The sequence below is a fragment of the Lampetra planeri genome, chromosome 68, assembly GCF_965212315.1.
Source record: "Lampetra planeri chromosome 68, kcLamPlan1.2.h2, whole genome shotgun sequence".
Taxonomy (NCBI): domain Eukaryota; kingdom Metazoa; phylum Chordata; class Hyperoartia; order Petromyzontiformes; family Petromyzontidae; genus Lampetra; species Lampetra planeri.
The window spans coordinates 1,130,187-1,157,776 of record NC_136173.1 but is presented as its reverse complement, the minus strand read 5'-3'; the positions used below and the strand labels follow the sequence as shown (position 1 = coordinate 1,157,776).

General features: G+C 49.9%; 1 protein-coding gene across 5 annotated transcripts in view; it reads right to left on the bottom strand.

The window, feature by feature from the left end:
- LOC144737350 (discoidin domain-containing receptor 2-like) overlaps positions 1-27,590 on the bottom strand; it is a 98,705-nt gene that overhangs the window by 34,187 nt on the left and 36,928 nt on the right. For all 5 annotated transcript variants that reach the window (XM_078620004.1, XM_078620006.1, XM_078620005.1 and 2 more), the window contains 6 exons: positions 24,160-24,388; positions 17,229-17,376; positions 16,727-16,835; positions 15,818-15,998; positions 12,041-12,196; positions 11,254-11,362 (listed from right to left, as the gene is read on the bottom strand). In XM_078620004.1, coding sequence (XP_078476130.1) covers positions 11,254-11,362; positions 12,041-12,196; positions 15,818-15,998; positions 16,727-16,835; positions 17,229-17,376; positions 24,160-24,388 — 932 coding nt within the window. The remainder of the gene's footprint in view (positions 1-11,253; positions 11,363-12,040; positions 12,197-15,817; positions 15,999-16,726; positions 16,836-17,228; positions 17,377-24,159; positions 24,389-27,590) is intronic.

The window sequence follows — 27,590 nt, the reverse complement described above, 5'->3', positions numbered from 1 at the left end:
CAGATCATGCGGCCCTACAGTACGCTCTGCGGGTTCAACAACCATCGGGCCAGTTATCTCGGTGGTTGGAGATTCTCCAGGACTACGACTTTGTCACCACATATCGTAAGGGCGTCCGCCACACGAACGCTGACGCCCTGTCACGGTTGCCACCCACTTCGGAGTGCGCTTGCCTCCTGGGTTCGGGGCGTTGTAGGCCCCCGAACGTCACCACCGATTCGGTCCTCGTGGCCGCCGCCGATGCGCCTTCGGCTTCGGGTCCTATCGAGCAAGAAGGGAGGGATTCGTTGCTGGGGTTGTCGGTCGCGGAATGGGGACGCCTCCAAATGGAGGACACCTCCCTCCTCGCTCTGCGCCGTCGCGCAGGGGGGGTTGGGCACAGGGGGTGGCGAACATTGACTCGTGGGGGTTGTTCCAGGGTCTTTTAATGCACTGGGACGGAAAAACCCGCCGCCAGCAGCTCGTGGTGCCTGCAGCATTGAGGGGTAAGGTGGTATGGGCTGTTCATGAGCGGCTTCTGCACTTGGGGGTTCACAAGACCTTTGCCACGCTCCAGCTCGATTTCTTCTGGCCGGGCATGGCAAAGGACGTGGGGGATCTCCTGGGGTCGTGCACGCAATGCGCGCAGCGAAAGCCACCAGCTAGGGGGTCCAACCCTCCGCTGCAGTCCATAAAGGTTTCCCGGGTTAACGAGCTCGTTGCGCTAGACATACTCGGCCCATTTCCCGCTACACCCAGGGGGAATAGGTATTTATTGACAGGGGTCGAATACTTCACGAGATGGCCTATGGCCTGGCCCCTGGCCAACCAGTCGGCAGCAGCCATCGCGGAGGCCTTTGTCCAGGGCTATGTCCTCGACAAAGGTGCTCCGGAACGGCTGCTTACTGACCAGGGTAAGAATTTTTCGGGAAAACTCCTCCGCGAGGTGTGCGACCTCTTGGGTACGGAGAAAATTCGGACCTCCCCGTATCACCCTCAAACTGACGGGATGGTGGAACGGCTGCATCGGACCATCACGTCTATGCTGTCCCAACAGGTGTCCGAATCCCAGACAGATTGGGACCTTCGCATAGCCGGTGTGTTGCAGGCCTACAGGATGGCTCCCCATGCGGCCACCGGATTTTCCCCTTTCTTTTTAATGTATGGCCGCGAGGCTAACCCCCCTGTGACGACCCAGCTGAAGCTCTCGGCGCCTCAGGCGAAGTCTACCTTGTCCGAACACGTTAAATTTAACATCAGCAAATTGTCTGAGGCGCGGGAAGCGGCCGTGCAAAATTCTGAACTCCGCCAGAAGGCGAACGAGAGGCTTCGGCTGGGGCGGGTACATGTGTTCAAATGGAAACCAGGGGACAGGGCATGGTTGCACTGTCCCCAGGTGCCACTGGCAACCTCGTCAAAGTTGGTACGGCCGTGGCGGGGGCCAGTGGAGGTCGTACAGGTCTTACGGCCGCAATGTGTTCGCGTCAAATGGGGGAGGCGTCGGTGGTACGTGCACCCCTCAAGGTTGAAACCGTTCATTGCGCCGGCCCGTGGTTCACACACACACACGCATGGCCAAACGTGTGAGGGGTCCGCCGACTCCCCGACGTCGCTGCTCTCGCCTAACATGACGTCAACTGTTCCATCTCCAGGTGCAACAGGAGTGACGGGTCCACGCCCGCCAACCCCTCCCGGAGGGGTCGGGGGTCACTCGGCAGCGACGCCAGACTCTCTTGCACCCGGACCGTCACCAACCACCACTGAGCGTGCCGGGTCGAGCCCTTGTGACGGGCCCGCCGCGAGAACGCGCGCCAAAACGCGCAGACTATTGTGAGGTCGGCCGTTGGGGGGCCCTTGCGGACAGTGGGGGAGGGGCATCCGGAGCGCGTGTATATATGTTGGGTTTACGGAATGGGGTATTTATTCGGGAGGGTGCGCCGGGTTATTTTTTTCTCTTTCTTCTTCTACCTGTTTCCTGTTGTTGTTGTTGTTATGACTGTTATTGTTCTTGTTAAATTTACGCGAGGCACACACGGTTTTGGGGAGGCATGCACCTTTATTCTGATTTTGTTGCAGCCGGGGACGGCTGCGAGCTGTACAGGGGGGGGTGATGTAGAGGTGTAATTGTGTATGGGAGCGGATGGCAAACAAACACAAGGGGCGTGGTTAGGGCCGTACACATAGGAGGTGGCCACACCGACGTCCGCACCTGCATCCCCCACGGGCCCCTCCCGGGGGGGCCGCGGACTATAAGAGGGGGTGAGCCGGAGGGCTCGAGGTCGAGGTATCAGCTTTAACCAGCGAAGACGGAAGACCAGCTAGCATAGGCCCCGGAGCTCCCCTGGCTCGCTGTCCTTATCAGGGCCGACCAGGGCAAGCCGGTGGCGTGGCCCCGAGAGCCCAGACTGACGAGCAGGTCTGGGAACTCAGGGGGTCGGATCCCAGCTTGACCAGGGCTGGGACAGGTAGCCTCCCCTAGCTCCCTAGTGGAGGACTTGGGCTTAGGTTAGCGGGGCTTAGATGTTGTGTCTCCCTGTTAGCCGAGTAAGGGGACGTTACCCCTTAGGTCCTGTGTATACTCGCTAACTGTATACAAGTTGTGTTAATAAATAAGTGTGCCTCCGATCCCGTCGTCAAGCCTCCTGAGTAATTACTACACAAACATGACTCTTTGTAAAAAAAGGTGTCAGTTTCGTTGCCAGATAAAAGGGTAAAAAAAACAACGATCATATTTTGCTACTGGCAAAGGAGGTTCCAATGGTAAACCACTCACATTCACTTATCCCACCCAGTCACCCACACACCTATCCACTCACCCACTCACTCGCCTACCCAGTCACTCGCCCACTAATCTATCCACTCACTCACCCTCCCAGTCACTCACCCACTTTCCCACCCATTTACTCACCCATCCAGTCACTTACCCACTCATTAATTTACCCACACAGTAACTCATCCACTCACACACTTATTCACCCACTCACTCAATCACTCAATCACTCACCCACCCAGTCATTTGCCCACTCACTCACCCTCTCATCTATCCACTTACTCAAGAACAACCGAAATTCGCCACTAAGTGGCGGTGACGTCACCACAACGTTTGTGCCAGGCTATTTGCACGTTGAGGCACGGGGAAGTGTCGAATGCCCGCTAACACGAGGTCACGGAGTAGACCCAGATGCCAAGGGTCGACTGACTAAGATGACTGGCTGATGCATCACCTGTGCCCCCTACTGTGCCAACTTGCCGTGCTTTAGCTACCCGGTGCTACACTCGTTGTTGTGAGCATCGCTCCTCCGCCCTCCGTTGTTGTTGGAGGGAGACTGCCTCCAACTGCCCAGTAGCGTCCTTCACTAGCCTCCTCCATAGAGGCTGATCTTGACACCACTGGTACCTGTTTTCGGCAAGTCCACTCAGGTCCACTTCCTCCTGTGCCACATCACTTCATCTCTTCTCTAGCCCGTGCCGTGCCCGTTAAGCCTCCTCGATCCGGCCAAACTAAAGCTGTTTAGGCATGCAGTGATTTGGCATGCGGGCTACATGACCCAGCCAATGCAGCATTGCCTGCCGGAGGAGCTCACCGATGGGACTTTGACCAGATCTTTCAAGGATTTGTGAGCTCCTCACACAATCCAGCCTGGTTAAACCCAGGATGGATCGTAGGCAGGTCAGCCTAAATGTTTCTAACCGGCAAAGATGTTCAGTTTGGGGGGTCCACGTTTCACAAGCATAGAGAATGAAAGGAATGACTGTGGACGAGAAGTCCAGGTAGCTTCCACACAGCGTTACACAACTGATGAAAATATAATGCCGCTCGACTGATTCGGAGTGAGACCTCTGCTAGATTTGAAGCTTTCGTGACTGCAAGGATTCATATTCTTAGGTTTTTTCGGTAAAGTCATGTAGGTAAAAAATAAAAATTAATAAAAGTAAAATAAAATAAAAATCACGACGTTTCGGAGGCGACACAAGCATCTTCAGGTGGAACTGTCACAGCCCGACAGCAGTATCAAGTAAATGAGAGATTACAGGAGATACCACTCCGTATATATAATGGTTGAGGGGGGGGGCCAAGAATGGCCCACTTTTTATTATTATGGTAAGGTGCGGCTTGAGACTATGAATAGACTGCATAACAAAAGACTGAGCCTTTATTATGGAGAGGTTCGGTTTGTGACTACGCCTAGCCTACATAACAAAAGTGTGAAAAAAGAAAGCTAAACCTGGTAGAAAGCTAAACCTGGTTAAACAAAACTGGCTGTCCATCAGTAACCTGCAATAGTTTTCTGTCAAATAAGATGGTCCAAATAAGTGTAGTTAAATCTTTTTTGCATGGTTAATCACATCTTTCCAATGATTACTCAGTTTTTAACCATCATCGCGGTTGAAATTATGTCTGTGTTTGTAATAATTATCACGACGTTTCGGCCACAACGCAAGCAGCCGTCCTCAGGTGGAGAACATGTCCGTCAAGTAGACAGAGTCTGAATGGCACGCTCCAGGCTTGGAGCGACTATTTATGCTGGGATGGAGGAGCGACGAGCGTCTTGACAAAATAATTTGCATATCAAGAGGAATATAGCATATTTATGGGAAATGCAGATATGCGATTAGCACTACTTGTGAAATGCGTAGGAGGTTTGGCGAGGGGTTTAAAGTCATTATGCCCATGCATTATGCAGGATTAGCAGAATCAAAGGGAGGGAGTAAGGTCAGAATTAATAAAGGGAAGGAATGTTAATAATATGGTGTCGCAGCAACTAATATGCTTATTGACTATACCTTGTCATATTACACTATGTTTTATTCTACCCACTCAACTGTATAGCACACTGCTATATATTCACTATAAAATTACGATACTATATATTACCTTATGCATTGTATTAAACATTACACTTTAATACTATTTATTATTATACAATATGCTATACACTATACCACTGACCGTCGCGGGAAAGGCACCAAGAGGAAGCAACGAAATATGTCAATGGGAGAATGGTGGTAGGAAGCCCGCAGCGGAGCAAAGAACCCACTCCCCGCGGAGAATGCAGGATATATAGTCAATGTCAGCGAGTGGAACGCGGTCCGAAAGTCACCGTAAACGTGGGCACAATCAGTTATGATCCGGAATGGTTTATTACGTCCTTCCAATGATTGCTAAGGCAGAATCCATCTTCTCGGTTGAAATTGTCTCTGTGTTTGAATATGTGGATCGCCTCATGAACGAATCTCTCATGGTAGCCAGATGGCTTGCAGAGAACCTCTGTCTTGGAGAAGTCAATATCATGTGAACCCACTGAATTGTAACAGTGATCTGCCACGGCTGAGGTGTTTGTCCTACCGTGTTTCAAGTCTGCTTTATGTTCACGGATGCGGTCCGAGACATGTCGTCGTTTGGTTTCTCCAATGTAACTGCTACCACAGAGGCAACTTAGTTTGTAGACGCCAGGGTACTGTATGTCTGGAACCACATCTTTTACAGATGGGACCAGATCACGGATTTTATGTACTGTGTTGAATCGGACCTGGATCTTGTGTTTAATCAGGATTTTGGAGATATTTTTTGTGACCCCAGCAATGTAGGGTAAGGTGATGGTCTTGAGAGGCTCCTCAACAGGATCCTTCTTGATGGTTGGAGTGATGGCTTTGCGGATTGTGTAGTCGGAGTAACCATTAGCCTTAAGAGCTTGGTGTACGTGTTTGAGTTCACTGGCAATGTGTTCCTGGTCGGAAATGCATTGGGCTCTATGGTATAGAGTCTTAATGAGGGAATTCTTCTGGGATGGATGGTGGTGGGAATCCGGTTTTAGGTAAGCATCCGTATGGGTGGCTTTCCTGTAGACAGAATAGCTCATTGAACCATCAGGTCTCCTTTTAATTAGGACATCCAAAAAGGGTAGCTTGCCATCTTTTTCGACTTCCATGGTGAATCTGATGGCTGGGTGTATGGAATTGATGTGATCGAGAAATTGGTCTAGAGCAGGCCGGCCATGTGGCCAGATGACAAAAATGTCATCTACGTACCTCTTCCATAAGGTCGGGCGTAGATTGGCAGACTGGATGGCGTCAGTCTCAAATTTCTCCATGAAGACGTTGGCTACAACTGGAGATAAGGGGGAGCCCATTGGGGTGCCCTCAGTTTGCTTGTAGAAAGTTCCAATCCAGGTGAAGTATGTATTGGTTAAGCAGTGTCTCACCAGGGGGGACACTGCTTAACCAATACATACTTCACGGATGCTTATCTAAAACCGGATTCCCACCACCATCCATCCCAGAAGAATTCCCTCATCAAGACTCTATACCATAGAGCCCAATGCATTTCCGACCAGGAACACATTGCCAGTGAACTAAAACACGTACGCCAAGCTCTTAAGGCTAATGGTTACTCCGACTACACAATCCGCAAAGCCATCACTCCAGCCATCAAGAAGGATCCTGTTGAGGAGCCTCTCAAGACCATCACCTTACCTTTAATTGCTGGGGTCACAAAAAAGATCTCCAAAATCCTGATTAAACACAAGATCCAGGTCCGATTCAACACAGTACATAAAATCCGTGATCTGGTCCCGTCTGTAAAAGATGTGGTTCCAGACATACAGTACCCTGGCGTCTACAAACTAAGTTGCCTTTGTGATAGCAGTTACATTGGAGAAACCAAACGACATGTCTAGGACCGCATCCGTGAACATAAAGCAGACTTGAAACACAGTAGGACAAACACCTCAGCCGTGGCAGATTACTGTTACAATTCAGTGGGTTCACATGATATTGACTTCTCCAAGACAGAGGTTCTCTGCAAGCCATCTGGCTACCATGAGAGATTCGTTCAGGAGGCGATCCACATATACAAACACAGAGACAATTTCAACCGAGAAGATGGATTCCGGCTTAGCAATCATTGGAAGGACGTAATAAACCATTTCGGATCATAACTGATTGTGTCCACGTTTACGGTGACTATCGGACCGCGTTCCACTTGCTGACATTGACTATATATCCTGTATTCTCCGCGGGGAGTGGGTTCTTTGCTCCGCTGCGGGCTTCCTGCCACCACTCCCATTGACATATTTCGTTGCTTCCTCTTGGTGCCTTTCACGCGACGGTCAGTGGTATAGCGTATAACATATTGTATAATAATAAATAGTATTAAAGTGTAATGTTTAATACAATGTATAAGGTAATATATAGTATTGTAATTGTATGGTGAAAATACAGCAGTGTGGTATACAGTTGGGTGGGTAGAATAATACATAGTGTAATATTACAATGTATAGTCTAAAAACATATTAGTTGCTGCTGTGCCATATTATTAACATTCTTTCCCTTTATTAATTCTAACCTTACTCCCTCCCTTTGATACTGCTAATCCTGCATAATGCATGGGCATAATGACTTTAAACCCCTCGCCAATCCTCCTAATCGCATATCTGCATTTCCCATAAATATGCTAAATTCCTCTTGATATGCACTCCGCAGGGAATGGATTCTTTGCTCCGCTGCAAGCTTCCCACCACCATTCTCCCATTGACATATTTCGTTGCTTCCTCTTAGTACCTTTCACGCGACGGTTTATGGTATAGTGTATGACATATTATATAATAATAAATAGTATTAAAGTGTAATGTTTAATACAATGTATAAGGTAATATATAGTATCGTAATTTTATAGTGAATATATAGCAGTGTGCTATACAGTTGAGTGGGTAGAATAAAACAGAGTGTAATATGACAAGGTATAGTCAATAAGCAAATTAGTTGCTGCGACACCATATTATTAACATTCCTTCCCTTTATTAATTCTGACCTTACTCCCTCCCTTTGATTCTGCTAATCCATGCATAATGCATGGGCATAATGACTTTAAACCCCTCGCCAAACATCCTATGCATTTCACAAGTAGTGCTAATCGCATATCTGCATTTCCCATAAATATGCTAAATTACTCTTGATAAGCAAATTATTTTGTCAAGACGCTCTTCGCTCCTCCATCCCAGCATAAATAGTCGCTCCAAGCATGGAGCGTGCCATTCAGACTCTGTCTACTTGACGGACCTGTTCTCCACCTGAGGACGGCTGCTTGTGTTGTGGCCGAAACGTCGTGAGAATTATTTTATGTTTTATTTTTATTATTTTATTACTTCCCTTCTACGTGACTTTACCGAAAGAATCAAGAAGATGAATCTCCACTCTCTCCTCAACTACTCCATCACCAATTGGGAGTTGTGGAAGTGGAGTGTCCGATGGTACAAAATAACCAGGCAGGTGCTTAGTTTTGGTGGGGCTGATGGTAAGGCCCCACTTATTAGTGGCAAGCTCCAGGTTCAGCAGCAGCGCCTCCAACTCCTCCTCTGAGTGAACAGCAATTACCAGATCATCGGCATACGTAACATGGTTGAGCAATAGGGAGCCATCCCTTGACCGCATCTGGGCATCGATCAGCCTCCCATTGTATCTGTACCAGATGGAAATTCCTCCGGTACACCTATTGAAGGCTTCATGAACTATGTAGTCGAAATAGATGTTAAATAATGTGGGAGCCAAAGGACATCCCTGTCGCACTCCAAGGTGTACAAGGAATGGCTCCAACTCCCAGCCAACGTAGTTTTACCCAGACCCGCTCACCATCATGAAGGTCCTTAATGATCGTGAGCAGAGGGTCAGGGACTCTGAAAGCACGAAGAACCCAGAGCCCAATCCTACTGATGGAATCATAGGCCTTGACCAGCTCAATAAAGCAAAGATGTAGGTCTTGTTGGAATTCCCTACACCTGTGCTGTAGCAGACAGACAGAAAATATGGCATCTGTGCAGTACCGCCCTTTCCTGAAACCGCATTGGAGCTCCGCAATCCTCTCCTCACCGTGCCTAGCAAGGCCATGTTGAATAATCCTTGCCAGGACCTTTCCCGGCACACTGATAAGTGAGATGTCACTGTAGTTGTTACAGTCTGTGCGGTACTTCCAATCCTGTGGAACCCATCGAGTGGTGTAGACTGTTGTTATGATGTCATGTAGGGCTGTCTGTGCACAAACGCCACCTTCCCTCAGCATTTCGCTGAGGAGATCATCTCTGCCCGATGCCTTTCCTGGTCTTAGACTCCGGATTGCTTTCAGCACTTCCTCAAAAGATGGCACTTCATCCAGCCACTCACAGGGGGTGACTTCTTCCAATATTTGAGGCACGGCAGCCTCGGCAGGGTCATCTCCACTTTGTCGCACGTTTTTTTCCTGACTGAGGGATTTTCCCTCCCCCAGGACCTCACAAAAATGCTCAGAACATCTGCAAACCTGTTCCTGGAGGTCAGAGATTGGATCTCCGTTCTTTCCCCTAATGATGGTAATAGGTATGGTGCTGCAGGTTACTTTTTTGATGGAATTAAAGAGCAATTTCTGATCGCGGGCCATTGAGGCAGACTCAATCTCCTCAGCAACCCGCGACCACCACCCATCCTTGCAGTGCCTCATGGCTCTCCGAACCTCCAAGTGAAGGCTGCAGCAAGCCTCCTCATTCTCCAACATGGGATGCTGTAGCTGATGAGAGTGGGCCTGTCGCTTTTTCTCAGCCAGCCTGAACACCTCCTCTGTCAGCTAGGGTCTCTTGGGAGGTCCGGACCATGTAGCCAAAACAGCCATTGCAGCTGCATGAGCCACAGTCCTAAAACTCTCCCATTTCCCCTCGAAATCAGGAGGAGTGGGGAACGATGCCAACCCCAGCCGTAAGCGATGATGAAATTCTCGCTTGCAACTTTCATCAGCTAGCTGAGACCATGCCACTATGTGTTTGAATGGGGTCCTGGATGTGCATCCACCACCAGAGTGGAATAATGGCAGGCGCATGTTACAGATGACAATTCGATTGTCATTGGGCAGTTCAGCTCCACGGTAAGTCTTGGTGTTAAGGACATGGGCCCGCATCCACTGTTCCATCACTATATAGTTCAGCAGATGTTCTTGCTTAGACTAGGCATGCATCCATGATGTTGTGTGGATGCGCCAATGCCGGAACAGCATGTTGGTAATTAGAAGCCCATAGGCTGCACAAACATCTGCCATTGTTGTTGAGCTGATCTGGCCCATGCCTTCCAATCACTCCAGACCAGGTGCCAGCATCATGACCAACTCGGGCATTGAAGTCACCCAACAAGATGCCTCTATCCCGAGGGACCACTTTAGCTAGCACCTGTGACAGGAGGTCATAGAAGGCATCTGACTCATCGGCCTTGCCTGCATCCCTCCACGGATGTTCGTCTTCGATGTATGCATAAGTGACCACGACCACCACTCCTTGCCTCTGGTTAATGGGAAGGCGAGCCCAAAGTAGCCTGTGGCTTACAGCTTCCCACACCTCACCGCCATGCTCCCACGCCCCCTTCATTATTTGGTTCAGAAGAAGAGCTACTCCCTGTTGTTTGGCAGTCTCCTGCCCCGAGTAGAGGACTGTCCATCCCTCATGGTGGCAGGAGCCAGAGCCTGTCCACCAGACCTCCTGAGTACCACAGAGATCCAGGCGGTACTGGTCCAGCTCTCGACAGAGGAGTGGCAGCCTGTCCTCCGCAGTGAGCATTCGAACATTCCACGTGGCCACACGTAGTGTTTTTTTGTTGTTTCTGGAGGAGCCCCGATTCAGTCTCCTGGCTCCGCCAAATGGGGTTTGGCCAGGAGATGTCATAGATGCCTGTCCCCCCGGGGCCTCCGACACAAGCTTATTAATTACATTTTTCAGTCACAGTTTTGTGGTAATTAACTGAAGGTGGAGGGGTTACAAGCCCCTCGCACCCGTCCAGAGCCCCCATTTGACCACTGTGGTGGCTAAAAATGCGAAATGGCCAATCACCCACTCACCAACCCATCCACCCACCCAGTTACTCACCCACTCACCCAGTTACTCACCTACTCACTCATCAACCCAATCACTCACTTATATATCTGCTAATTTACCCACCCAGTCACTCACCCATTCATTCGACAAATCCAGTCACTCACCGACTCAACCACTCATGGAACCACTCACTCAATTGTATTTACTTGTCTCACCCAGTCACCCACACACCCATACACTCACCCGGTCACTCACCCCCTCAGTCACTCACCCATTCACTCACTCACCCACCCAGTCACTCGCACACTCACTCAAACAGTCACTCTCAGGTAGGCTGACAGATTTCCCAGGGATGCCAGCTACGGTTCTAGGTTAACCTGTACAGTTGGCAAGCCTAGCGTAGGTCGGGGTTAATGGATGGAGAGAGGCAGAGGAGGAGAAGTTAACTTACGGAACTGGAAGCTAACTTCGCTGATGAGAAGCCATGTGTCGGCAAAGTAGAAGCGGCATTTGATGGCAATGCCTGTTCGGCCGAGCAGTGGCACAGGCACGAAGCGAGCCTGGACAGACAGGGAGAGACAATGACATGCAGCCATCTATGTATGTTGTACATGTGTATATATGTTGAACTTCTTTCACACCATACGTAACCAGCCGTGCTAATTGAAGGTGCCGCGAGGAAGGACAACAAACTAACCAATCGAAACACCGTTGTTGTTATTATTATCACTGCTATTACGTTTGTTTACCCGGGACACCTATAAGCGTCTTTAGGGCAAGATCCAGGAAGTATGAGCATCGCATGTTACCACGCTCGGCTGCCTCAACCCCCTTTGAGATTCGTGTCGGAAAAATCGAGCAGTGAATGAACAAGAGGGGAGCGGCAGTGAATGAATGAACAAGGGTGGCAGTGATATGGGGCAGCAATGAATGAAGGAGGGAAGAGGCAGTGATAGGGGGTGGCAGTGAATGAATGAAAGATGGGGGGCGGCAGTGAATGAATGAAGGGAGGGGAGTGAAAGTGACAAGGGGCAGTAGTGAATGAATGGAGGCAGCAATGCAAGAATGAGAGTGGGTGGCAATATCGGTAGGGGGCGGGGCAGTGAATGAAAGAGGGTAGCAGTAAATGAATGAGAGTGAGAGACAGGCCAACTCCAAAAATACAGCAGGCATTGTGCGGGTCAGCATTGGACCCACGACCTCCTGCATCCCAGGTGAGGTAGTTAACATTCTCTTGCCTTGGGGTCTGGCCGGGTGCCAGCCCGGGGTCCCCAGCTGCTAGCGGCGTAGGTCACGGGGTCGTCCTCCCACTCGGAGCTCACGCTCGGACGGAAGGAGCAGCGAGCCTCACGGAATTCTCTCACCCCGTGGTCAAACTGGTTGCTGCAGTGAACCTGGCTCTCAGGTAACGAGGGCGACAACGATGATGATCATGACGACGGCGATGATGACGAATATGATGATGACAATGATGATGATGACGATGATAATGACGATGACGACAATGACGATGACGATGATGACGATGACGATGACGACGATGACGACGATGACGACGATGACGACGATGACGACGATGACGACGATGACGACAATGATGATTATGACAACGATGATGACGACGACAATGACGATGATGACGATGATGACGATGACAATGACAATGATGATGATTATGACGACGATGATGACGACGACAATGATGATGATGATGACAATGACGATGATGACAATGACGACAATGACGACGACGATGACGACGATGACGACGATGACGACAATGATGATGATGATGACGACAATGACGATGATGACGATGACAATGACGATGACGACGATGATGACGATGACGACGACAATGATGATGATGACGATGATGACGATGACAACGACGACGATGATGACGATGATGATGATGACAATGACGACGATGATGATGATGACAACGACGATGATGATGACAATGATGATGACGATGATGACAGTGATGATGACAATGATGATGACGATGATGACAATGATGACGACGACGATGATGACGACGATGACGACAATGAGAATGACGACAATGATGACGACGATGACGACGATGACGACAATGATGATGATGACGACAATGACGATGATGACGATGACGATGATGACAACGACGACGATGATGACGATGATGATGATGACAATGACGACGATGATGATGATGACAATGACGATGATGATGACAATGATGATGACGATGATGACAGTGATGATGACAATGATGATGACGATGATGACAATGATGACGACGACGATGACGACGACGATGACGACGATGACGACAATGACAATGACGATGATGATGACAGTGATGATGACAGTGATGACGACAATAACGGGTCAGAACGTTACAACAACACGATCGGAGTGAAAAGTACAAGGTAAACGAATCAAACAAACATGCAACTACAACACTAAACCATCCCCCATCCTGCCGGGCTAAGCCCACTGAGGTAGTCACTTATTTTACATGCTTTTATTTAACTCACTCTGTCTGTTATTGTTGTTGTCATATCCTCAAATCTTGTAACTAAATTTTAACCCACTTCCCAATGTGGTATCGACTGCAAACTTGGTATACTTATGTCTTACTGATGACAATACTATATTCTATCATAAAAAATTTTTTTTTAAAACATTCTTTTGTATATGTTATGTTTCGGCTTGGGTCTAATTGTCCACGCTCAACTGACGTTGGCTGTAAATCACCACGGCCCCTTACGTTATGGCAAGCTTCAGGGCCACTTCCTGGAGTTGTGGAGTTCTGCCATTACTCGTACGGTACATTTCATTAAAGCGTGTTTTTACAAAAGTATTTTTAAATATTACTTATTTTTCAAAAGCGACTTGGCCACCACAAATGAAAGAAGGAGTCATCAACCAAGATCACCATCACTCCCACCATCAAAGACTTCTCCCCGTGTAGCCCTAAACAGACTGTTGGAGTAAGTGCTGTTAGCGAGCACCTATTAAGGCCGACATTGCCTTCCCCATGCTATTGTTTTTCACACCGCACCAGGTATTAATTCGAGGCTGAGTTTGCCAAGGGGAGGCCAGGGACCGCCATCACCACCATCATCATCACCACCGCCATCATCACCACCATCACTACCGCCTCCATCACCACCATCATTACCGCCACCATCACCACCGCCGCCATCAGCACCATCATCACTACCGCCGCCATCAGCACCATCATCACTACCGCCACCATCACCATCGCTACCACCGCCATCACTACCATCGCTACCGCTGCCATCACCACCACCATCACTACCGCCGCCATCACCACCACCATCACTACCGCCGCCATCACCATCATCATCACTACCGCCGCCATCACCACCATCATCACTACCGCCGCCATCACCACCATCACTACCACCGCCATGAACAGCATCACTACCGCCGCCATCACTACCATTACTACCGCCGCCATCACTACCATCACTACCGCCACCATCACCACCATCACTACCGCCGCCATCACCACCATCATCACTACCGCCGCCATCACCACCATCACTACCGCCACCATCACCATCACTACCGCCGCCATCACTACCGCCGCCATCACTACCATCACTACCGCCACCATCACCATCACTACCGCCGCCATCACCACCATCATCACTACCGCCGCCATCACCACCATCACTACCACCGCCATGGACACCATCACTACCACCGCCATCACTACCATCACTACCACCATCACTACCGCCACCATCACCACCATCACTACCGCCGCCATCACCACCATCATCACGACTGCCACCATCGGCACCATCACTACCACCATCACTACCGCCGCCATCACCACCATCACTACTACCACTATCACCACCATCACTACCGCCGCCATCACCATCATCACTACCGCCATCACTACCATCACTACCGCCGCCATCAACACCATCATCAATACTGCCGCCATCACTACCATCACTACCGCTGCCATCAACACCACCACTACCGCTGCCATCAACACCATCATCACTACCGCCTCCATCACCACCATCATCACTACCGCCGCCATCACCACCATCATTACCGCCGCCATCACCACCATCATTACTACCACCGCCGCCATCACCACCATCATCATCACTACCACCGCCGCCACCATTTCTACCATCACTCTGTCTCGCTGTCATCACCACCACCACTGTTTCAGTCTCCCTCTGTTATCATCACCACCACCATCACCAAACAAAGATCCCTCGTGTAGCCTTTAACAGACTGTTGGGGCAAGTCCTGTTAGCGAGGAGCACCTATGAAGACCGGCATTGCACACGAGGGGGGTGGGTGGCCAGCACCACGTCCGGCCGCCTTTGTCTCCCCGTGGCGATGTTTTTACTACACACCGCACCAGGTATTTATTTAAGACCGAGTCGACCTAGGGGAGGCCCAGGACCGTCACTGGTCGCCGGGTTCCTTTGTGGCGCGCTAACCACTACACTACCCCACGCAGACACACACAGACAAGGATCCCCCGTATAGCCTTAGCAGACTGTTGAGGCAAGTGCTGTTAGCGAGCACCTATGAAGGCCGGCACGGCACACGAGGGGTGGGTGGCCAACACAACCCCCGGCCGCCTTTGTCTCCCTAGTGGCGATGTTTACACATCGCATCAGGTACTCACAGACACACGCACAGGCATACACACAGAGACACAAACCGTCACACGCACAGACAAAACAAAGATCCCCTGTTAAGGGAAATGCTGTTAGCCGGCAGCACCTATGAAGGGCCGTCACGGCACACGAGGGGGTGGGTGGTCAGCACCACGCCCGATCGCCTTTGTCTCCCCATTGGCCATGTTAGGGGAGGCCCATGACCGGTTCAGATAATCATCACTGGTGTTGGCCGTGAGCAGGAATCGAACTCGCGTCGCTGGGTTTGTAGCGCAGCGCGCTAACCGCTACGCCACGGCTCCCCACACACATACACACAGACACCACCGATGCCGCCCCCACCTGCATGAGGGAGAAGTTGCGTGAGCGGTCGAAGATGAACTCCGTCTCCACGTAGGAGAGTGTCGAGCTGTTCCAGCCAACGTAGTCGTAGCCGGGGGCCACCAGGGGGTCGGAGGTCAGGGCCAGGTCGTCGCCACCCCACATCCCGTCCGTCAGCTGACCCAGCCCTCCCGACACGTAGCTGGGGCGAGCGACGAGTGTGGGCATGCCTCATTCCTCAACTGAACTGTTTTGAAATATTCATTTTAATTTTACCAGGCCCAGGCTCGGTGTTTCAGAAGCGACCCTGGCTATCACAAATGATATCATCATCACGTGGAAATGTACAGCAGTAGCCAAATAACTCTAAATGCGTGATGTCCATTTTGACTGTGGAGGGAAAACTAGAGAACCCAGAGAACAAATCCACACGAACACGAACAGAGACACGCAAACTCCAAATACACAGCAGCAGGCATCGTCAGGGTCGGATTTGAACCCACACACTCCTGTATAGCAGGCGAGGTAGTTAACATCTCATAGCAAATTGAGACGGTGGCGCAGTGGTGGCATGGCAGTGGCATGGTGGTGGTGTGGTGGTGGGGTGGTGGTGTGGTGGTGGGGTGGTGGTGTGGTGGTGGTTGCACGTTGGTGGGGTGGTGGTTGCATGGTGGTGGCGTGGTGGTTGTGTGGTGTTCGGGCGGTGGTTGCACGGTAGTGGGGCGGTGGTTGCACGTTGGTGGGGCGGTGGTTGCACGCTGGTGGGGTGGTGGTTGCACGGTGGGGCAGTGGTTGCACGTTGGTGGGGCGGTGGTTGCACGTTGGTGGGGCGGTGGTTGCACGGTGGTGGGGCGGTGGTTGCACGCTGGTGGGGTGGCGGTTGCACGGTGGTGGCACGGTAGTGTTGGCACGGTGGTGGCACCCACCCACCTCCTGGTGGAGTAGCCGTCGTACGAGTCGTCCTCCAGTGCCAGGGGTGGAATCCCTGCCCCCCGGCTCATCATATGACCCCGGGGCAGTGAGTAGGAGGTCAGCCCCTCTGTGGAGGGGCAATTGAGGAGAGGGGGCGGCAGTGAATAGAGAGAGGGGGCGGCAGTGAATGGTGAGAGGGAGCGACAGTGAATAGTGAGGGGGGCGGAAGTGAATGGGGAGAGGGCGCGGCAGTGAATGGTGAGGGAGCGACAGTGAATAGTGAGGGGGGCGGAAGTGAATGGGGAGAGGGGGACGGCAGTGAATGGTGAGGGAGCGACAGTGAATAGTGAGGGGGGCGGAAGTAAATGGGGAGAGGGGGGCGGCACTGAATGGTGAGGGAGCGACAGTGAATAGTGAGGGGGCGGAAGTGAATGGGGAGGGAGGTGGCAGTGAATGGTGAATAGGGACAGTAGAAGAGGGAGAGAGAAAGTCGGGGGGGGGTGGGGGGGTTGTTACCCACCGTCCCAGGTGCAGCCGAACGCCTCCACGCGCATGCACACACTCATGGAGCGGTCCGCAAGCGGCACGAAGCGCAGGTGGCGAGCGATGAGCGGCGGCGTGAGGTCGCGCACCACCACCCCACTCGTGTCCACGTTGCCCTGCAGCACCTGGGGGGTGGGGGGTAGCGATGAGATGTTAACTACCTCGCCTGGTACGCAGGACCACGTAGGTTCGATCCCGGACTGTGACGACCCCTGCTGCTGTATATTTGTAGCCTGCGTCTCTATCTCTCTCTCCCCGTGGTCGCTTCGGATTTTTGTCCAGGTTCCACGATTTTTTCCGTCCACATTTAGAATGAACAGCGTCACACGTTCAGAGAATTTGGCTGCTGCTCTACATCTCCGCGTGACGATGATCATCCTCCTCTTCGTTGAGCTGCTATAGTTTGTGACTGCGAGGTCGCTTATAAAAAAGAGCTACACAGCTCAATAGGGCCTTACCCCAATCAAATAAAAAAGAAATGGATTTTCGTTTTCGCTTGTTTACCCAAGAAAAACCTCCATGAGTCTTAAGACTCGTTCTCAGGAGGGTCCTGCCAGGTATTTTCCGGAGGGAGCGACATTGCCACTCCCGCGTGATCCCCAAGACGTTTCAATGTCGAAACACTTTTGGCTAACAGCAGTCGCCTTGTGTTCGTTTTCGCCATGGGAGAACATCAGATAACCTGAAGGAAGCCCTCGAATAACGGGGGGACGGAGCAAGAGAGAGCACGTAAGAAAGGTGTTTTTGGTTGGGTTCGATCTTGTAAATATGAATGTGTCGTTGAACCCACCGCCAATACCCGACACAGCCTATTAGTGATGTTAATCACGTAAACAAAACATGCCAATTGGTTCCCACTTCAGCACTAACCGGTTCTATGTTGGAGAGTAAACCCACTGCATTTTTATATATGTTCATATATACGCACATAAATACTGACACACATACACACACATTGAATTCACATACACATGCATACACTCATAATTACTCATACAGTATACACATATTCTTATATTGTTATGATATACGCATTATATCCCGCATTCCTATATACAAAAACATTTACACAAGATATACAAGACAAAGATCCCCCGTATTGCCGTAACAGACTGTTGGGCCAAGTGCTGTTAGCGAGCACATATGAAGGCCGGCACGGCACACGAGGGGGCGGATGGCCAGCACCTCTCCCTAGTAGCGATGTTTACTATACGCCGCACCAGGTACTCATTTGAGGCTGTGTCGACCTACATACACCATCACATAGACATAACAGACCTTTACTCACAACAAAAACAAACATGAAGTGATACTTGCCCATGTATATTTACACAATCACAAGCCCGTACAAACAGATACCACCACCACTGACTGCCACTGTCATCACCTTGCCTTCTCCCATTGCCACAATAAATGTGCCGCTATAACAGCTACCGCTACTGTGGGCCTGCATTTTTTTGCGTAAAAATAACGCTGCCACTGAGGTGTCTCCAGAATCGGCCAGTGTGCGACCCTGTGTGAAGCACGGCATTGTCGCCTAAACATCCTCTGGCATTGGCTACCCGTGGTGCGGTCATGATGCATCGCTGGCCGCCTTGTTCACGAGGTGGTGCTACTGTAGCACTCCACCGCCAGCTGTCGGGCTGTGGCCCCTCCGTCGTCTGCTGGTCTTGGGTAACGTCCGCAACCCAGTGCTGGCCGGCATGCTGCCTCACCATCCGACATTATCACCTGAGCCCGGCCTGCCTGCTCAGCCCCGGGCGTGGCTGTTGGCCCTTTTGCACCCCTGTGTGGGGCCTCACCTCTCTGTCGTGCTGGGACGATTAGAATAGCATCACTGCCGTCTACGACCTGACGCCACCGGCCCATGTGCCATCCCTCCTTGGGTCTGTGGTGGTGCCGCGCTGGCCGCTTCCCGTGACAGGGCGACCTGCGGCCTGCCCCACCATCGCCTGCCATTCTGGCCCGCTCACTGGTGTTCATCGCTGGCCTGGCCCGCACAGTTCCCGCAGCGCCCCCCCCCCCCCCCCACCTTGTGGGACCGTGCAACCAGCCTCACACGTGGATATTCAGTGGGATTGTTGCTGGTTTGCGAGGCCGCACTGCCTCTTCGTCATGGGATTTCTTATATGCTCCGAAATCTCGGCCTAAAGTTTCATTGCTATGCAGACGACACTTAAATGTACTTGCATATCCATGCATCTGCCTCCAGGCTCACTTCCGCACTGGCTTCCATCAAAAGTTGGTTGCAATAAAACTTCCTTCAATTGAACAGTGTTAAAACGGAGGTGATGTTTATTGGGTCACCCCACCAACTTCACAAAGCTGTATCCTTCAACATTATAATTGACGGTCATATCACCAGTTTGGGACAGGAAGTCACAAATGTAGGAGTCATCTGGGATCCCACATTGTCCTTCAAGGCTCATAAAAAAGATTACAAAGACTTCATTTTTCCATCTTTGGAATATCTCCCATGTCCGATCCCTTCTCTCTGCCTCAGATGCAGGGAAGCTGCTCAAAGGCTTCATGTCATCGCCCATAAACTATTGCAGTGTCTTACTCCCTGGCATGGCTAAGAAGATGCTGATCAATTTGCAGCGTGTTGAGAATGCGGCTGCTGAGGTATTAACCAGAACACCTTCTTCACATCATATTATGCCCATGTTGGCCTCCCTGCACTGGCTTCCAGTTTCACATAGAATCCATTTAAAAATCATACCTACATCATTGACATGCTTACACCCATACGTCCCCGTAAGGTCCCTAAGATCTGGAGATGCAGATCTTCTTTCTGCACTCCCAGTTCGAGGCTCCGGTCTATTTATTTATTTTAAAAATGCATTTCAAAGCCAATTTATACGCATCCGCTTATTAATCGTTCCGTTAATTTCGTAAATTATTTTTTAAAATGTATTTATAATATGATTATTTGTATGCATATCAGCTGCTGCTATGTCATGTACAGCGCTATATAGATGGAATTGTGATCATTATTTTACAATTTGAATACCGTGAAGTTTTGGTGGTGATTACAGCAACCAGCTTCGTCAGGCGACAGTCGTTCTCAGTCTTAAATAGAGGGAGTAGAGGTGATGTCGTACCACTGTGAGGCCTATCAGGTGTGAAGACCAGAGGGGGTGTAATGTAGTCATGTGAATTACAATTGGTCGTGTTAATCTGAGAATATGCAGTGCCTATTGTTGGTACTGTTGCACAAACTCAAACTCCTCGTGCAGAAAAGCGACCGATATTGGGAATAGGGAGGGAGAGGAGGGAGGGGAGTGGAGGGGAGTGGAGGAGAGAGGAGGAGGTGGGGAGGAGGGAGGGAGGGAGGGAGAGGGGTGGGTGGGAGGGAGAGGGAGGGAGGGAGGGAGGGGGAGGGAGAGGGAGGGAGGGTGGGAGAGGGGATGGAGGGGGAGGGAGGGAGTGGGAAGGGAGGGAGTGGGAAGGGAGGGAGTGGGAAGGGAGGAAGTGGGAAGGGAGGGAGTGGGAAGGGAGGGAGCGGCCCGTCTATATAGGTGAACTCGGCGGTCGTCTAGGGCGCCAAGTTAAGTGGGAAGCTAACTTCGAGAAAAAATCCAAATGAACAAAATAGAAATAAAATAACGACGATGTCATTATTTCAATTCCTGCGGGTGTACAGAGGGAATATGAATTATAATGTGTGGCACATTAGGAATGTATCACTCTTTTAATTACATCCTTGTGCAGCAAGGGAGTAAAGTGTGGTTCTGTGAAAGTCCTGATGTGCTGTGCAATGCATCAATGCATGTGTATACAGCAGCATGTGATGACTGAGTTGGACCTGTAGGTAGCTGGCAGGGTTAATGAATAACTGCACGTGTAAACCAGCCACATGGTTAATGGCGACTCGAAAGGAATGCTGTTCGTGACACGTGCTGTTGCATTTTACAGAGTGACGGTGCTGTTCTTCACAAGATTGCTATTAACCACAATAAATGTGTCTGCCCTCGATTTGGAGCACCTGCCCACGTCCTTCATTTCGAGTGTGCAACATATGTTGGCGAGCCTGGTAGGAGAGTTTCCCAGAGTTCACTGACGGGGATCAACTCTTCCAATGAGACGGACCAAGCAATAGTAAAGGCAGAATATATAAAGATATTCGTGCAAGGATCTCAACGGTCTTTACATCATCGCACTGGAACAGCTGCAGGACAAGGCCAGTACTGCTTTGAATCAGCTACAGAAAGCCCAGCTCATGGAAACATGAAGATATTTGAAGTGTTTCAATGATGATGAGATTGGTGAAGGTAAAAGCAGACGGGCTTTGATTCGTATGGCAGAAAGAGTACTTGATGAAGTTGAAGACCAAGAAGAAGATGACGAGGCCTGTGCATACATTGAAAACATGCTGTCTTTCATTGAAACAATACAACAGAAAGACAAAGACAGCAATGAAACGCGTCAAACACTGCCACCATCAAAACTTTCTGAAGATATGGATGGTGAAATACAAGTCACAAGAAGAATCCAGAAAAACCCTTGAGTAAAAGAAAATCTCAAGTGAAGGTGGAACAAAAACCACAGCAGCATTGAATCCCATACGAATGGCCAGACTAGGAAATGTACCAAAAGTCACAATACGGAGAGAATTCAGGATCTGTGGGCAGATTGGTGAAAGAGGGCAAAAAGACAAGTTATCTTACACCAATCTGATGCACCTGATCGACACAGGAACCCGTAAGGGACATGCCGAGTCTGACATCATTGAGGCAGTAGTCAGAGCAATCAGTCCTGGTCTAAATTTGAGGGACATGCTAGAAATAAAAATTGATTTGACTATGTACAAGTTAAAAACCATTTTGAAGGGACACTATAGAGAAGAAAGCACATCTGATCTCTATCAGAAGTTGATGAACATCTCTCAGAAGCAGAGGTCGCAAACGGGTTTTGATTCCTTATCCGTACCCGTACCTGGCCGCACCAGGGTCGCAAACGGATACCCGTACCCGGCCACACCAGGGTCGCAAACGGGTACCCATACCCGGCCGGGTACGGGTACCCGTACCCAACCCGTACCCATACCCTACCCGAAATGAGTGACAAACGGTTACTCACCAGTGACTCACGGCCTACCCGAACCCGGCCGCACCAGGGTCGCAAACCGATGGCCGGGTACGGGTAGCCGGGTATCGGGTACCCGATTGCGACCTCTGCTCAGGAGCCAAGAGAAACTGCACAAAACTTTCTGTTCCAAGCTATCAAATTAAAGGACAGACTATTATTCGCATCTAAAGAAAAAGGAGCTGATGACCAGTACAATCCAGATATGGTACGCAGGAAGTTCCTGAGATCGATTGGCACAGGATTGCTCAGTGACTCTATAAAATTCCAAATAAAGCCCCATCTGGATGACATCACTGTCACTGATGAGATGCTGATTGAAAAAGTCAATGAAGCAGCCAGCTTGGAATTTGAGGGACAAAACAAGCCCGAGGGGGTCAAAGGCAAGGGGTATCCTGAGGGCAGCAAGGCCCGCGGGGCCGAGGCACAGCCCAAGGGCGAGGTGAGGGCCAAGGCGCAGAAGGTCAAGGAGAAGGTGCTGCGCAGGGTGTACGCGGTGCGCCACCGCAAGGTGCACACCTTCCCCACGTTCTGCAGGCCTCACATGCTGTGGCTGCAGCTGCAATCCAAGTACCCAGGCAAGAGCACACCTACGCGCAACAAGATGGGCCACTACGCCATTATCAAGTTCCTGCTGACGACGGAGCTGGCGGTAAAGAAGAAGCCCTACAACATGTGTGATCAAGACAAGATATAAGCTGTGGTCATATGGTTGTTAGTTGTTTAAGATGTTTTTGGTTTGTTAGTGTTGTATTTAATATGTTAAGAAGGGGTCATTGCCTAAGATGAGAAAAAAAATGGTGAGGAAAAGGTTTCAAGTATGTTGGTAGGCCGATAAGTAAGTACCTAAGAGGTAAATTCCACATGGCATTGACAAGCTGTAAAGGATTTTATCTTGACAGGTACTGGGAAAAGAATCCTAACCATTTCTGGTCAGTAAAATGTGAAGCATGGTTTAATAATATAAGATTGTCTGGTAATTCCAAAAGCATAATACAATGCTTGAGCTCCTATCTCTTCGTGCACAAAGAGTTGGAGCTCACCCCAAAATAGAGAGCTTCTGGAGTGGCGCTATCTTGGAAGGGATATGATCCCTAGAGAAATTGTGTTCACGATTTCATAAACTCCTTTCATGGCAAAATGTTTGCAAGGAGAAAGGTGGAGTGTCGAGACGACTCTCATTCTGTGGGAGAGAGTGTGGCACATTAGGAATGTATCACTCTTTTAATGATATCCTTGTGCAGCAAGGGAGTAAAGTGTGGTTCTGTGAAAGTCCTGATGTGCTGTGCAGTGCATCAATGCATGTGTGTACAGCAGCATGTGATGACTGAGTTGGGCCTGTAGGTGGCTGGCAGGGTTAATGAATAACCACACGTGTAAACCAGCCACATGGTTAATGGTGACTCGGAAGGAATGCTGTTCGTGACACGTGCTGTTGCATTTTACAGTGACGGTGCTGTTCTTCACAAGATTGCTATTAACCACAATAAATGTGTCTGCCCTCTATTTGGAGCACCTGCCCACGTCCTTCATTTCGAGTGTGCAACAAATGCTTTTTTCGACATTTCTGAGAATGTATTGGTTGGACAGATGGAGTGGAAGGACAAACCGAATAAACGGTGCCTCTGTTTAAAACAGAAAAAAATACGCTCACAAAAAACATGAAACAGAAAATCGAGGCAAAATGTTTCCCAATTTACCCAAAAACACCTCAGCCTAGATTTTGTCCTTGGGGGTTTGGGTGTGAGGGGCGCCGATCACGCGGTTCGCCCTCGGGGACGCTGCCAGTTTCTGGCAGCGGCTCCTTAGGAGTCCCTCACCTCCTCGCCGTGGCGGTCGTGCCAGAAACTCCAGCGCTGCCCGTCTCGGCTGTACTGCAGGCGGAAGTGGGAGGCAAACTCGTTGCCGTGGCCGCCAGCGTGGCGGCCCTGCGTGGCGACGAGGGCCACCACGTGGGCCGCGGGCAGTGTCACCTGCAGGAACTCGGCGGAGCCGGGCAGCAGGGGCCCGGCGGGGCACCACGCCCCATCACCACCATGGCCCTCCAGCCTGGCACCGAGACAGCAGCGGGGACACGGTGGGGAGAGGAGAGGGGGGTGAGGGGGAGGATAAGGGGGGAGGGATGAGGGAGGGATGAGGGAGGGGATGAAGGGGGTGTGAGGGTGAGGGGGCAGAGAGATGAGCGGGGCATGAGATAGAGAGAAGACAGGGACACGAGTTGGAGATGAGGGAGAGAGGCTTTTGTGAAATATTTAATTTAAAAAAGGGAGGGGGCACATAAAGCAAAGCATTGAAACGAAATGATGAACGAAGCCAAGTGCCGACTACATCGAGCATCTTCTTGTTTCCTCTGATCGTAAAAAAAAGAGAGGCGAGGGGGACATGAGGACGAGAAGTAGATAGCGGGAGACGAGGATGGTCAGAAGCCGCCGCTCCTCCGGGTTGTTGACGATGAGGGGGCTGTCAGTGCTGTGTGGCTCCTCTCCCCCACTCTGCCCTCCACTGAGACTCGGCAATACTCCTGCTGTGGCTGGGGGCGCCGCAGCGGCTAGGATATGTTATCTACCTCACCTGGCATGCAGGAGACAGTGGGTTCAATCCCGAACCCACGACCTGTCTGTCTCGCTATCCATGTGGTTGTCATGTGGGTTTTTTTCTCCGAGTCCTCCGGTTTTTCCCTCCACATGTAGAGTATTTGGCTGCTGCTATGCATTTCCACACGACGACGATGACGACGATGAGCCACTTCGTTGAGCTATTATTTGTGATCGCCAGGTCGCTTCTGAAAAATAAGTTAATACCTCAGTGGGCTTTGCCTGGGTATGCTGTCTGGTTCAGTGTTGTATTTGTATGTGTTTGGGTAATTTGTTTACCTTTCGTGTACTTTGCACTACTATCGTGTTTTTTGTATTGTTTGTTGTACGTTCGGACCCCGTGCCCAAACTGGACATCTGTGAAAAAGAGCTTTGTAGCTCATCAGATTCCTCCTAACGTGTCAATAAACACAGTAGTTTAAAAAAAATCTCCGAGTCTGCACTCGAGGGGCTGTTTCCACTGCCACAACAGAAGACGCCATGTGAACAAAACCAGTTGCGGTAGAGATGGTCATGAATGGCCGCCGCTGATGAGCTGAGGACGTGGCTCAGTCCCAATGACGAGCACATGCATTGGCCGAAATTGGCGCCTGCGTGCATAACGTAAACACAGTACCATTACACCATTGGAACCTCATTTGCCAGTCAAAAATATGATAATTGGTTTTTTACCCTTCTATCTGGCAACAAAACTGACACCTTTTTTACAAGGAGTCATGTTTGCATAGACCACAATACCTGCAGTCATGATGCAAACAAAAAACATAACTCTGATAATGGATATGCACTGTCCTTGAAGTTGGTTGTTCCACACCTGAGACAGCTTTCCTTAGAGCCTAGTCTCCATTGGTGTTGGACCAGATGACGCCAAAAGATGCACAACTCAAAGACAATGCACCATCAGAGTATGAGAGCTCGGGATAAGTATTTACACCATTGGAACCTCATTTGCCAGTCAAAAATATGATAATTGTTTTTTTACCCTTCTATCTGGCAACAAAACTGACACCGTTTTACACGGAGTCATGTTTACATAGACCACAATACCCGCAGTCATAATGCAAACAAAAAACATAACTCTGATAATGGATATGCACTGTCCTTGAAGTTGGTTGGTCCACACCCGAGACAGCTTTCCTTAGAGCCTAGTCTCCATTGGTGTTGGACCAGATGACGCCAAAAGGCGCACAACTCAAAGACAATGCACCATCAGAGTATGAGAGCTCTGGGTAAGTATTTACACCATTGTAACCTCATTTGCCAGTCAAAAATATGATAATTGTTTTTTAACCCTTCTATCTGGCAACAAAACTGACACCTTTTTACAAGGAGTCATGTTTGCATAGACCACAATACCTGCAGTCATAATGCAAACAAAAAACATGACTCCGTAAATTTACCGAAAGAACCAAAGACTATTAATTCCTGCAGTCAAGAAAATTAAGCCTAAATATATGCATACTCTTTGGAAACACATTGTCCTACACCAGTGACAACCTTCTATATGGCCTTGTCTCACCAGTATTAGACCAGAAGGCAAACAGTACAAATGAAAGCACCAGAGAATGTATAGTTCGGGTCGAGCAGTTATATCTATGGGATACTTTCTTGCCAGTATCCAAAATGAATAAAAATAAGGATAGGCTTTGCGACATCGGGTAATAATGGCATGATGAGGATCAGACTAATCGCCAAAATGCTGAGCAACCGATGGTTCACAGTCCACCTTGGTGAAGCTGCCAGTAGCCCGCAAAGATTGAAGAACGCACTCCCTCAGGGATCAGTTCTGGCACCAGTGCTGTTCAATCTCTATACTAGCGACATTCCGGTAACATCTTGCCGTGAGTTCGCGTATGCGGATGATATCGCACTTGCAACTCAAGCACAAAAAAGTCAGTTTCATATTATTTCAGTTTAATTTATTTGGTATAGCCCTGTGAGCCATTCGGCTCTTGAATCGGGTGCAACCGCAACAAACAAAAAACAAAAACATGAACAAGAAAACATCTTAAAGTGACTATGTAACTATGCGCAAACAGAAAAAATGGAGGACACTGAGGCAGTCCTCGAAAAATATCTGTAGACTCTGGAATAATCCTTCAAGAATAGGCGCCTAAAGCCTAACCCATCGAAGAGCGTCGTCGCTGCCTTCCACCTGAACAACAGACAAGCTTCGAAAACGTTGAACGTTAACTTCTATGGGGCAAAGCTAAGGCATGACGAACATCCTCAGTATCTAGGCATTACCCTGGATCAGACGCTTAACTACCATCACCACCTCAAACAAGCTTAAGGTAAAACTAAAGCACGAGTGAAAATTATTCAGAAACTTGCTAGCACGTTGAAGATATCGATGCAGGCCCTTGTTCACTCCACTGTGGAGTACTGTGCCCCGGTGTGGGGTGCAAGCCCTCACACGAACCTTGTCGACGCCGAAATTAACAACGCGCTTCGTATCATCAGCGGTTCCCGAAAGTCTACTCCACTCCCGTGGCTTCCTGTGCTGAAGAATATTGCTCTGGCCAACATCCGACACAATGAAGTGATGACACGGGAGTACAACAAGATCATGAAGAACTTCACGCTGCTGCTCCATTAAGATCTAAAGAAACCCCCACGCCTAAAATACAGGCAACTGTTCTGGATACGCGCCTCTC